At 38.6% G+C, this 13,466-nt stretch overlaps 1 protein-coding gene across 2 annotated transcripts; it reads right to left on the reverse strand.

Annotated features, from left to right (window-relative positions):
* Nucleotides 1-774: 774 nt before the first annotated feature.
* Nucleotides 775-12,997, reverse strand: LOC124138613 (N-alpha-acetyltransferase 60-like). Of its 2 annotated transcripts, none has more exons than XM_046505352.2 (6): nt 12,673-12,997; nt 9,789-10,010; nt 6,472-6,601; nt 4,611-4,707; nt 3,878-4,112; nt 775-2,086 (listed from the first exon to the last, which is right to left on the reverse strand). In XM_046505352.2, exons 2-6 carry the CDS (start codon nt 9,896-9,898, stop codon nt 1,942-1,944), a joined length of 717 nt encoding a protein of 238 aa, XP_046361308.1. In that variant the 5' UTR covers nt 9,899-10,010; nt 12,673-12,997; the 3' UTR covers nt 775-1,941. The 2 variants fall into 2 exon arrangements, with proteins under 2 accessions (XP_046361308.1, XP_046361315.1); XM_046505359.2 differs by having other exon boundaries at nt 12,657-12,997.
* Between the last annotated feature and the right edge of the window lie 469 nt (nt 12,998-13,466).

The raw sequence follows: 13,466 nt of genomic DNA on the forward strand, positions 1-13,466 counted from the left end.
ACTTCACAGGGCTAAACATATCTGCACAGAAGTTTTACAGTCAAGCAGGTCATGTTCAACATAGATTCTTGAATACACAAATCTAAAACACATTGTCAATATCAGCTGTGACATAGTCAGACATGGAAAGAATGTGGCTATAACACAGTCAGTTTTAATGCCTTATTCTGACCCACTGTGAAAACGCAACTGTATGTTTCTCTTGTCATTACACAGGCGGATAGAGTTGGGGTGCAGAGGAATTCTATGTTTCAGACATCTTAATTTATGTGTCTCAATGTCCCTTTGATATGGTTTGTTCATTTTGTGACTTGTCAGTAGTATCAATTAATTCAGAAAGTTCCAAAATTATGAAAGAGTTTGAAATGTTTACAATGTTTTAGAGATAGCTGTTTCTGATTTTCATGACACATTTGTAGTCATTTTGTTATCATGACTAGGCTATTGTGTGCAGACCAGGGCTTAGTTTAATACTTCTTTGAATAGTATTTCAGTTGTGTCCAGCGTGTCGGCTTGATGTGGGAGGAAACACAAAGTGGTACAGGTCTTAAACATGTTCCACTTCGATGAAACCCACGAGCATGAGTATGGTGACAACCTAGAAACATCATCAGGGTGAACCTTGGATTCAAACCCATGATCAGAGGTTTCTGGCACACCCTTCTTCTTGTTTCTTGTCTAACGCCGCACTCAGCAATATTCCAGCTATATGACGGCGGTCTGTAACATAATCAAGTCTGGACCAGACAATCCAGTGATTGACATCATGAGCATCGATCCACGCAACTGGGAGCGATGACATGTATCAACCAAGTCAGTGAGCCTGACCACCCGATACCGTTAGTCTTCTTTCACGACAAGTATAGTCGCCTTTTACGGCAAGTATGGATTTACCCTAGAGATGCATCTCTGCACCATGAATTGCAGCTCCTCAGATGAAAGGCCACCTGTGCCCTCCGTGCCCCCAAGCCTACAGAGACCAGGACTTACCAAACCCACTATATTTCCTGACATCTGCCACATTACACAATACACAGCTGCCCCAGAATATCACACACTGATAAATGTCTTCATAATTTCTTTACAACTTAAATCAGGATTGCGTTTTCATAGTGTTTCACAATTCTAAGGGTTGTAAACATAACAATTCAAGTGAATTGCAATGAAACAGGTGTGCATCCTATGATTAACCCAACCTGTCTATCACATTGTATCAGTATGTAGTAAAATATTCTCTTGCGTAATGGACAGTCCACAGATGAGAGCACTTAGCCAAAATATACTAAACACTGTAGCTGCAGTCATACCTGGCTATCACGCTTCAGGTGGGTGAAACAAAAAATTTGAATTTCTGTAAACCATCGTTGGTGAATGTTTTTTTATAATATTCACACATGGCTTACAGATAGAGGAGTAGAGATATCACAAAGGGTAGAAGTACGAGTGTGTCGTTTGTCTATAGAGGATCTGGATGGAGGTGTATTCATAGCTATGTGTTGTGGGCAAAATGAAACTTGGCTCCTTGATCAAGGACATACACACTTGCATCAACCAATGACAAGGACACCATCAAACAGGGGAGATTACTCTAAAGTTGTGTAATCTGATACAATCAGGGTTGATGTGGACAGACTATAATTGAAAAATTGGTGAAAATGTTTTTCATAAATAAAATCAATCCGGTATTATACATTATTTTCAATTAAAAAATGCTAATAAATGCAATTATTCCCATCAATATACTTGACATTAGTTCCCTTTAAATTTCTACTTCAGTACATGAACTGCATCGCATGGATCATAAAAATCATTATAAATATCCTTTGGCATGTGTTTCTGCATATTGAAGAGATGTTATCAGTTGTTTCCCTTGTAAATGACCTTGACCTAGACATGTTTGATGATCCTTGACCTTGGTTGCTGAGTGTGCACTGGTGACCATCAGCTGACATGACCTGCATTCTCTTGCTGTGATGACCCAAAGAGGAACCGGTTGATGATACTGCGAATTGCGTGGTACATGTGCTTGGGGAGAGCACATGGCTGCATCTTGGTCAACATCTTCCCACAATGGCTGATGTAGTCAGTGAATGGGGTTAAGGTAATAAATATACTGAGACAGTGAACTGGTCCACCAGTACTGAATGTGTCTCAGACAGCAATTTACAAGACAATTCTGTGAATGATTCTTAATGAAACTATAAGTCACTTATAAAGGGTGTTTAGAAGAGGGTTGAAAGTCATTGTCATTGTTTGCTGCACTCAGCAATATTCCAGCTATATGACAGCGGTCTGCACATAATCCAGTGATTGACATCATGAGCATCGATCCATGTAATTGGGATACGATGACATGCATCAACCAAGTAAGCGAGCCTGACCACCTGATCCGGTTAGTAGCCTCTTACGACAAGCATGGGTTGCTGGTGACCCCCGGATCTTCACTGCTTGAAAGTGTAAAGGTTTATGACAGAGTTTGAAACATATTTTAGTTATGTTGTTTAATGCGCACGTAGCCAAATTCCAGCTAAATAAGAGCAGCCTGTATATCATCAAGTATGGACCATACAAACCAATGATTGAGGATCGATTCATGCAGTCGGGGTAGTATGACTTGCAATCAACCACGTCACCAAAAATGACATAGCTGGCTAGTATCGAACCTGGAGTCCCAATGGGGGTCTGTCAGGTCATGGTATGTTGGCTTAATTTGTGAGACAAACCAATGCAGGTCACAAACGTTTACAACAGTGGTGAAACCACTGAACACAGGTCCCATGATGATGACAGGGATGAGAATAGATATTTTCCCTTTCAGCTGAAACATCTTAATTCTTTGCAAAGGAGCATGGTCCATAATTTGGGGGTGTATATGGGGGAAGCCATCAGATTTTAACAAACTTGTGGTCACTAAAATTTGCAGAAATTTGCAGATCTGCGGATGATTCTCAACCCTGTGATGATTATTTGGGTGAATATGGATGACTTAAACCCAAGATCAGCAGATCATGGCACAGGATGCCACTCTTCACAGCAAACTGCACCACCAATGCCCCCACATGTGAAGAGGCAAAATAGAAACCCCAAACCCTTCACCAAAGATAGCCCCTCTTCTGTGTTGGAGGTAAAAATTGATTGGGGCTTCCTAGTGACATCTTTACTTCAATAATTGTAACAAACTTAATCTTTGTATATGCCTCCTGCCATCTTACTCATTCGTCACCACTCACCCCTTTCTGTAATCTGCAAGAAGCCTGGTCCCCCTATCGAAGAATGTTATGCGCTAAAATATGACAAACCAATCAGAATGTGCGTATGATTTCAAGTTCTTCATCAAAGAATCCCTCATAAATATTTTGATTTAACATATGTCTTTCATCTAAAAATATACCCTAGAAACAGTTAAATGTGTTCAATCATACTGTATAATTCCTCATGTCCTGTTGTGCTTTAAATTGCATCTGAAATATATATAATATATGGGGAAATATATGTGAACCATTACGCAACAAGTTGACAATTGTTTTAGGTATGCCCATTTGACCTAAGACGGAACCCGGTCACAAAATGGCCATGAGAGGGGCACAAGTCGCTATTCGGCTTGTCCCGGAATACATGAGTTGGTCACGAATGCCATCTAACTGTGTCATGAGCCTTCTTCTTATTATATTTCTTCTCTTCTCTACTCTGTCATAAGTCAAACCACATGATACAGAAAGTCATACTTTTCTCACAACGTTGCAAGATATTTTGACTAAGATAACTTTGTGGATCCCTAAAGATGTCACAGAATTGTGATGGGTGTGCTACAAATGCTTTGATGATTGGGCCCCAAGATTCCAAGAATATCCTGATGGTGATACATAGAAAAGGATATATGATGGACCAAGGTGGCTGTCCCCCATTGACATAGAGAACATATGAGAAGCCATCCCTAGGCTTGCCCTGTATGGAGTAGTAGTACGGCAGGAAGCTGTGGGGCTTGAAGTTCCGATGTTCGTAGAAGCGCAGTGCCACTGAGTTGGTAGCCAGGACGTGCAGGTAGACCGCCTTGCAGTCGTAGCCCTCCTTGGAAGTGAGAAAGGACAGCAGGCTATCCAGGAGAAGGGAGGCTGTGGAACGGTGACAATACATCAGAACACAAACAATGTCAGCACTGTTTTTCAACATTTTCAATATAATGTGTTTGCGTGTGTTCAGCTCTGATCAGAGTGGGAAGTGATATATTCGGCATGGTTGCCATGGTGTCACATTTAATAAGAGTGAAATCAGAATTCTGTGGACAGAATGGAAACAATTGTGGCGTTCTTGAAGGGGTGCCATCTTGTTTACCAAAAGCCATACTGATTTCTTTTTGATCAGGAATCCCGATTCCATGTTTACATTCGATGAAATCAAGTATATATATTTGGAAGTAAGTGATTATGGAAGTGATAGTTTTTTAAGATTTTAAAAATATTTCATGATTTGTAGCCAATCAGAGATGTAGAAGTGTGCTAGAAATCCTACTCTCTTGTGGGACAATCTGTACCCCCAGTAGTGACACATAGACAGACTGACATTAAACGAGGGACAGATGAGGGCATACAGTAACGCAGCGAGGAACTCACCTATGCCATTCCGCCTGAAGTCCCCCACCACACCAAGACTGAGGATGTAGGCCACCTGAACACTTGGCCCATAGTAAGAGGCCAGAATATCTGCATCCTGAACGAGTCAAACAAACTGACTTCAGTATTGTTGTGTTCATGGAAGTATAAAAGTATAAAAAATGTGTAAATCCGCATTATACAAAGTGTGCACTCTGTTTTTAACATCTATAACTCAAGGTTCTACTACACAAAATCAGAACCAGTTTGGACAGTGCAGTTTTCGTAGGGAGCCTTCAGTGCAGATCGAGAGATATCTGCAGGTTGTGAATGGAGGATATTCTGTAAGATTTTTATGTCTTTCAAATGTACAGCCATCCAGTTATTAAAACTGACCATGTTTTTCTATATTTAGTACTGTCTTTTTCAACATGATGACTTATGCTGAATATGACCACAGCTATTTTCAAGTACCCGGGTAGGTGACATTTGGTGCGAAACTGGGGGTGGTGTGTTTAGCTTCCTGTACTCGGAAAAGAGCTGGCTGAGTTAGTCATTTTTTATTTTTTTATTGCTGCTCTAAGCCCAAACTGTGCACACACGTACAGGTAATAGCTGTTGAATGCTTAGTTACTTTTTTTAAAAATATAACGTTACTATAGAAGTCTATGGGAAAACATTTGGTTGTGTGTAACCTCAAACAGCAACACCATTTTGAAGTCAATTCCTATACATAAATATGTCAACAATATTAACTTCACAGATTGCTTATTTTGTTATTAATACAAACAACTGTATAGACAACAATACGAAATCAGTGACTTTGTTCCACACAATGACACAACACACGCCTCACCAATACTATCATCAGCCAATCAGAAAACCGCAGACTGTTAGGGAGCTTGACCTAATTCTTTTCAGTATATGGAAACAAACGCCCAAAAATTTTGTTGGTTAGCCAATCAAATGCAGAACCACTTGCAATATATTTCTATGACCACAACAAATCCATAGGATCTGCACATTGTTAGCATAACAGCACTGAAACTTTTGGTGAGCTTAGTATAGGAGCATAGCCACTGTGATGCAGGCTTGATACATTTACCACTCTGGTGAAACCTACAAGCACTGGTAAGGTTTAGCCAGACAAAGAGCATAATCAGGGCGATGGAACCCACAGAGGATCCTGGCTTGGCTAAGGGATGCAACTCTGCACACATATTGCAGCACCTTACGAAAATTGACCATCTGTGCCATGTACAGCAACAGAAAGAAGAAAAGTAGTGTCATCGCACTCTGTAGCCTACCATGAGGTTTTGATGTGCAAAACATTAAAGTTATCAAATAGTGAAATATTTCTAATTCTCTATTATCCAGGGTATTACATCTCCATTCTACCACCCTCGATTATCCAGTATATCATAGAATAGAAGGGTGATTGCAAAACTGGATAATCAGTGATGCTTTGTTAATGTGGAGAGACCATTTTTAGATGAGAGCCTTGTTGAAGCTGCACTTGTCTTGTTGATGTACCCATAGTATCTGGATACATATCGTACCACGGCCCCATCGTATAGTTACACCTCTATTAAAGAGGTACTCTGCTCCATTCCGGCACCAAATTCCGTGTAGGACTAGACATTGTTAATACTGCCTTGCGTGAAATGGAGACATTGTCTCTATGTAACCAGGGTAATTATTAACTGTTAGGTTGCTATATACCACTCCACTTTCGATAGGGATAATCAGACATGTCATTCTATTTAAATACACATTTGACAATTTATGAGAACAATTTTTTTGTATCATGGAAAGATAAAATTATCCCTATCAAAAGTGGTCAAGGTGCCGCCCAGCCATTGTGGACATAGTTTAGTCCTACCTCCTTGTTGAGCTTGGATCTTGGTTTAATTTCTGCCACAATGAGTCCAATGATGCGAGCTCGGTGGGTGGCGGCCAGGGAGTAGAAGCGGGGATTGGATGTAATGTCATTGTACCACGTGTCAGGGTACCTGAAACATCACCAGCATCCTTCAGACAAAACAGAAATTGATGGGGACTGGTCTGCAAGTTCCACAGACTTGCGACATCTTGTCTTCTTTTAACATGTTCAACTAGTTCAAGTCCTGCAAAACTATAAGATCAAAGAAAGAAGATTTATCATTTAATCAGTTTAATGTTTGTTTGCTTGTTGTTTAAAGATAAACTGAGCAATAATCCAACTATATGACAATAGCCTGTAAATAGATGAGTTTGGATCAGACAATCCAGTGTTTGATATTGTGAGCAGTGATTCAGTCTCATTAAAATCAGATCTTAGTTCTCGCTATCGCTAAACAAAGATCTGAGGACATCCCATTACGGGTCACGCCAGAACGACCTTTCATCCGACCAAACAAAGCATCGCTTACCAGATCATGAAAGTGACAGTCGGAATATGTTTTCTAATCATGCAACCTCAAAAATGTTAACACGGAATATTTTGGATACGATGTTACGTGATCATCCAATTCACCGAGCCTAATTACTCAATCCATTAAGTCGCCTCTTACAACCAGCACATGTTGCTAGGGATCTATTCTAAACCGGAATCCCCACTGGGCTTTGTCTCTGACAAATGAATAAAGTTCAAAGTAAGGTTTAATGTCAAACCAATTTACCAAATTTATCTACAGAAAAAAAGGTTTCAACAGGTCAAAATTTCCAAACATATTTCTTGAAATGAAAGTGTTTAATGTTTTAGCATCATAATAAATGGAATAGGACATTTTTGTTTTTAAATAACAAGGGAAGTATCAGTTACTTAACTAAAGACACAATTGGTCACTCAAAACAGGATAATCTGCTACCATCCTATACATCATGAGCATGTTTAAATCAGAGAACACTTATGCCAAATAAAAAGAAGAAAAAAACAGATGCTAGGTCTGCAAACAGAGCAGCCTAGGTCTACAAACATAGTGGCCTAGGTCTACATTAGGCTCTACAAACATAGTGGCCTAAGTCTACAAACACAGTGATCAACTTACTCAACAGGAACCAAACGTAGTGATCAACTTACTCAACAGGAACCAAACATAGTGATCAATTTACTCAACAGGAATCAAACATAGTGATCAACTTACTCAACAGGAACCAAACATAGTGATCAACTTACTCAACAGGAACCAAACGTAGTGATCAACATACTCAACAGGAACCAGAAATAGTGATCAACTTACTCAACAGGAACCAAACGTAGTGATCAACTTACTCAACAGGAACCAGACAGTGATCAACTTACTCAACAGAAACCAAACACAGTGATCACCTTACTCAACAGGAACCAAACACAGTAATCAACTTACTCAACAGGAACCAAACGTAGTGATCAACTTACTCAACAGGAACCAAACAGTGATCAACTTACTCAACAGGAACCAAACGTAGTCATCAACTTACTCAACAGGAACCAAACGTAGTCATCAACTTACTCAACAGGAACCAAACACAGTGATCAACTTACTCAACAGGGACCAAACATAGTGATCAACTTACTCAACAGGAACCAAACGTAGTGATCAACTTACTCAACAGGAACCAAACAGAGTGATCAACTTACTTAACAGGGACCAAACATAGTGATCAACTTACTCAACAGGAACCAAACGTAGTGATCAACTTACTCAACAGAAACCAAACGTAGTGATCAACTTACTCAACAGGAACCAAACACAGTGATCAACTTACTCAACAGGAATCAAACATAGTGATCAACTTACTCAACAGGAACCAGAAATAGTTATCAACTTACTCAACAGGAACCAAACTTTGTGATCAACTTACTCAACAGGAATCAGACGTAGTGATCAACTTACTCAACAGAAACCAAACGTAGTGATTAACTTACTCAACAGGAACCAAACACAGTGATCAACTTACTCAACAGGAACCAAACACAGTGATCAACTTATTCAACAGGAATCAAACATAGTGATCAACTTACTCAACAGGAATCAAACATAGTGATCAACTTACTCAACAGGAACCAGAAATAGTTATCAACTTACTCAACAGGAACCAAACTTTGTGATCAACTTACTCAACAGGAATCAGACGTAGTGATCAACTTACTCAACAGGAACCAAACTTTGTGATCAACTTACTCAACAGGAACCAAACGTAGTGATCAACTTACTCAATAGAAACCACATGTAATGATCAACTTATTCAATAGGAACCAGAAATAGTTATCAACTTACTCAACAGGAACCAAACTTTGTGATCAACTTACTCAACAGGAATCAGACGTAGTGATCAACTTACTCAACAGGAACCAAACTTTGTGATCAACTTACTCAACAGGAACCAAACTTTGTGATCAACTTACTCAACAGGAATCAGACGTAGTGATCAACTTACTCAACAGGAACCAAACGTAGTGATCAACTTACTCAGCAGAAACCAAACGTAGTGATCAACTTACTCAACAGGAACCAAACGTAGTGATCAACTTCCTCAACAGAAACCAAACGTAGTGATCAACTTACTCAACAGGAACCAAACGTAGTCATCAACTTACTCAACAGGAACCAAACGTAGTGATCAACTTACTCAACAGGAACCAAACATAGTGATCAACTTACTCAACAGGAACCAAACACAGTGATCAACTTACTCAACAGGAATCAAACATAGTGATCAACTTACTCAACAGGGACCAAACATAGTGATCAACTTACTCAACAGGAACCAAACACAGTGATCAACTTACTCAACAGGAATCAAACATAGTGATCAACTTACTCAATAGAAACCAAACATAATGATCAACATATTCAATAGGAACCAGAAATAGTTATCAACTTACTCAACAGGAACCAAACTTTGTAATCAACTTACTCAACAGGAATCAGACGTAGTGATCAACTTACTCAACAGGAACCAAACTTTGTGATCAACTTACTCAACAGGAACCAAACGTAGTCATCAACTTACTCAACAGGAACCAAACTTTGTGATCAACTTACTCAACAGGAACCAAACGTAGTGATCAACTTACTCAACAGAAACCAAACGTAGTGATCAATTTACTCAACAGGAATGAGACATAGTGATCAACTTACTCAACAGGAACCAAACTTTGTGATCAACTTACTCAACAGGAACCAAATGTAATGATCAACTTACTCAATAGGAACAAAAAAATGATCAACTTACTCTATAGGGAACCACTCCGCACATAGTCTCTTGACCTCATCCAGATCATGAGGGCAGAGAAAGCGCAGCTGCACTTCTTGCTGCACACACAGAGACAGGACCTGGCTCATAGAGGCATAACCAATCTCAAGCACCAGTGCCAACAAGATACCTGTTACCAAGGTAACAGCAGCCCTTCATACAGGTTCATAGTGTCAACGTCATCTGTCACCATTAACGAGTCTGAAATAAAACAATGTGATAGGTTACAACATTAAATATATGGTGTAATTTAATAATGGCAGAACAGACATTTGATAGAACTATCCCTTTGTACCTGCTGTATAGTAGTAATTCAATACATATTTATTAACTACATCATATACATACAAAATATATATATAGTTTCAGAAGAATGCAATTATATTTTATTTAGTTTTCACCTTTGTACACAACAACTCGTTGACTTGTTGACATTATTTGCAGAAAGTGTACAGAAAAAATAATCAAATCGACGACAGCCTGTTACGATATTGCGTTTCTTTTGTTAGTTTATATGAATAAAATAATTCCTATTTCTGTATATTGGTGAGCGGGGCTAATGGTCTAATGGTCACAGGAGCTATTTGTTTCGAAACAGTCCAATGCAGTTTGGTTCCACACCAAAATACCACATGCAGGAATATACAGTATCATTATTTCACGAGTCATAGATTATGTTTATAATCATCATCATGCATTTACACTATAAGTTATCAAAGCATGGGGCCATTTAGATGACTGCCATTACTGGGATCAGGTTCCTGATACTATTTAGAGCTATTGAGTAATACACAAATTATCATTCACATTGGGTATTTGTAGTTTTCTTTGGATTTTCAGCATATTTTTACTCCCTTGAGTCCAGTCTAATGGGTATTTTCACATCAAATGAGTAGACAGTTCTGTTAATAATTCTGCTTAAGTTCTGTTTTAGGTGACTTCTAATTTGTATCTGTTGTGTGCTGCCTCAAGTGACAAACATGTCGCATAAACTCACAAGAGTGATATATACATGTCTTAACAATAAGCAAGACGTAGTGTTTTTTGTATGCATTATTCACTGCAGTGGAGTTCCTTTGTGTGTGATGCCCTCACTCCATCAGTAGATAAACATCTGTTAAGAAATACAGGGAAGCAAGTTGCAAAATATACATTGGGTAATTACGCAGTACTTTGTATGCATAGTTGTACGCAACGGGTTATAGCGAAAACGGTACCTCAGCAAAACATCACCGGGCGAAAACGGCACCTCAACTCAAGCGAAAACGGCTACTATTGCTTGGCGAAAACGGCACCTTATTTTTTTTTACCTTGGTCAAATAAAGGATATTAAACTTACATGGTAATTTGCAAACACCAATAATTGTGAGATGTTAAAACAAGTTTACATTAGAAATTGGCCTCTACTACAACTATAATCCAACTTAGCTTATACGCAACTCAACTTTATTGTGAAAACAACATGCTTTGAAGAAAAATAATTGAAATTAAACTCACATCGTCTCTTACAAACACAAAAAAATTGGAGTTTTTCTACTTTTATCAATTCGTGTTGATATATTTGATATCAAAATTTGACACTCGGGGGAGATTCTCTATATGTACTCATCTGTGGAAACAGTAAATACCATGTAAATACATCACATACATCCAATAGCATGTAAATACATCCAATACCATGTAAATAAACCATATATATTCCTACAAAAATCGTTCTTATCGTTATTAAAAATAGAGGTGCCGTTTTCGCCCGACACATCATAGCCGTTTTCACCAAATGCGGTCCCGTTTTCGCCAGAGAAATCGGTGACGTTTTGCTGAGGTGCGGTTTTAGCCTGCACCCGTACACAACCAACTACAATTAATTGGATATTAGTGATTTTTTTTGCATATTTTACACAAATATGCAGATCATCCTGGTATGTTCCTAATCTAGGTACAACAAACAAATGTTAACATATAAACATTAAAACAAACTAGAAGTAGAAATAGAATAAAATAGAAATTAAAATATTGTTGAGAAAATAAGCATAATGTTCTAGAGGTGTTTCCCAATTCCCCCTAGTCTCTTTCCAATCCACACGCTGTAACCATCTACCTCTATGTGATGTAAATATGGCAGGGACAGAGACTTATTTGTTTCAAGTATACCACTTGACACTCATAAAGATGCGTATGATGTCATTCCTGATTTTGACATTTTCGACCAAAACATTATTACTGTCAATCTTATGGTCAGACTTCCGCCCATATCCCCCCTCAAAATATACATGATTAAAAGCATGTATTTACACATAACCTTTGGAGGTGGTTATGGGTGGAAGTCTTTCCGATGTAATAACAATTGATTGAACTTGAAGACAAAACTAACTACATTTTTTAATTTGATGTAGACATAGACCAAGATGAGACGCGAATGAGTTATGCACGCCAATAATAAACCATTTTCGAAATAATCAACACAAACTTCACAAATTAGTACCAACAGAGACCACATACCAATGGGTTTGTGGTCCCCAGTACCAAATATAGGCCCTACGACTCATCAGTTGAGTGTGGGGCATGAATATGTGTGATTGGTTCCTCGGAGATGGTGTCATACAAATAGTATCCCCAATCTTTGCCATAGGTCTAAATCTGGTGCATGTTCATCTTCATTTAATGTTAATTAAGGTCAGTATAATAATTCAAGTAGGGCCTACAGCAATTGCTGTCCTCCAGATACGCAACAACATGAAATTGCCCAGTATCCCTCTCAAAGGATGAGGAGTATATTTCAGTAATGTCAAAGTCGGTGGCCGAAGTCCATACCACAGCTAAAACACTTAATAAATACATCATAAATACCTTCCTAAATAGTCACCTGTGTGTCTATTATATACACAACATGCAAATGCGCACGTCCAATATTTACTTCCGGTTTGGGATAGTACTCGCACTTGAAGCGACAACCCAGGGTCGTCGCTATATTTTATACACTTTTCGAGTCCAGTCCCACCCGGAAACGATAATAACGGGAAGTGGTAAAGGAATCAGACCAAACCGGCACCGCTTCAAAACGACACCGAAGTGCCTGGCGAAAACGGCATATTTCTTTGGCAAAAAAACCCGGGGTAAAACGGCACAATATGTTGCCTGAAACTAAATCAAAACTTGAGACGGCATTAGCCTATTTTGTCGCCATTCTCCAAACATTCTTACATCTCATTTTTTTAATATATTTAACCTTTTATATTAACCTTATTCATGTATACACTTTATCATTCTCATTTCAGTACACACATTCAGCCAAGTTAGTTAAGATGTACAAGACAAGCATTTGCATATTCTTGGACTGATGTGGAGAACCTTCTATTAATTAATTGACATTTTTCCTAGCTTACTTATAATTAACGACTGATATGATCTTAATCGTGATGTCTTTTAAGAAAAAAGAGTACATAAGAACATATGTTTCATATTCATAATTAAAAACACATTAGCATGAGGACACGCCAACCTCATGAAAAACTGGGACGTTCCGCCAACCCAACTCAAGTTTCCGTCAAGCGAGGTGTGGATTTTGTGGCGTTTTGATGCGATGCCGTTTTAGCTATGTACCGTTTTAGGTGATTACTAAATTACGAACAATTTCTAATACGAAAGTTGGCAAATGAA

Source organism: Haliotis rufescens, unplaced genomic scaffold (genome assembly GCF_023055435.1).
Source record: "Haliotis rufescens isolate VD_foot unplaced genomic scaffold, xgHalRufe1.0.p SCAF_40, whole genome shotgun sequence".
Taxonomy (NCBI): domain Eukaryota; kingdom Metazoa; phylum Mollusca; class Gastropoda; order Lepetellida; family Haliotidae; genus Haliotis; species Haliotis rufescens.

Coding starts and splice junctions, on each gene's coding strand:
- LOC124138613 (XM_046505352.2), bottom strand. CDS start 9,898: ATGAGCCAGGTCCTGTCTCTGTGTGTGCAGCAAGAAGTGCAGCTGCGC. Junction 4,708..6,471: donor GATCCAAGCTCAACAAGGAG/GTAGGACTAAAC, acceptor TGACTCGTTCAG/GATGCAGATATTCTGGCCTC. Junction 2,087..3,877: donor CAGCCACCTTGGTCCATCAT/ATATCCTTTTCT, acceptor AACCCCATTCAC/TGACTACATCAGCCATTGTG.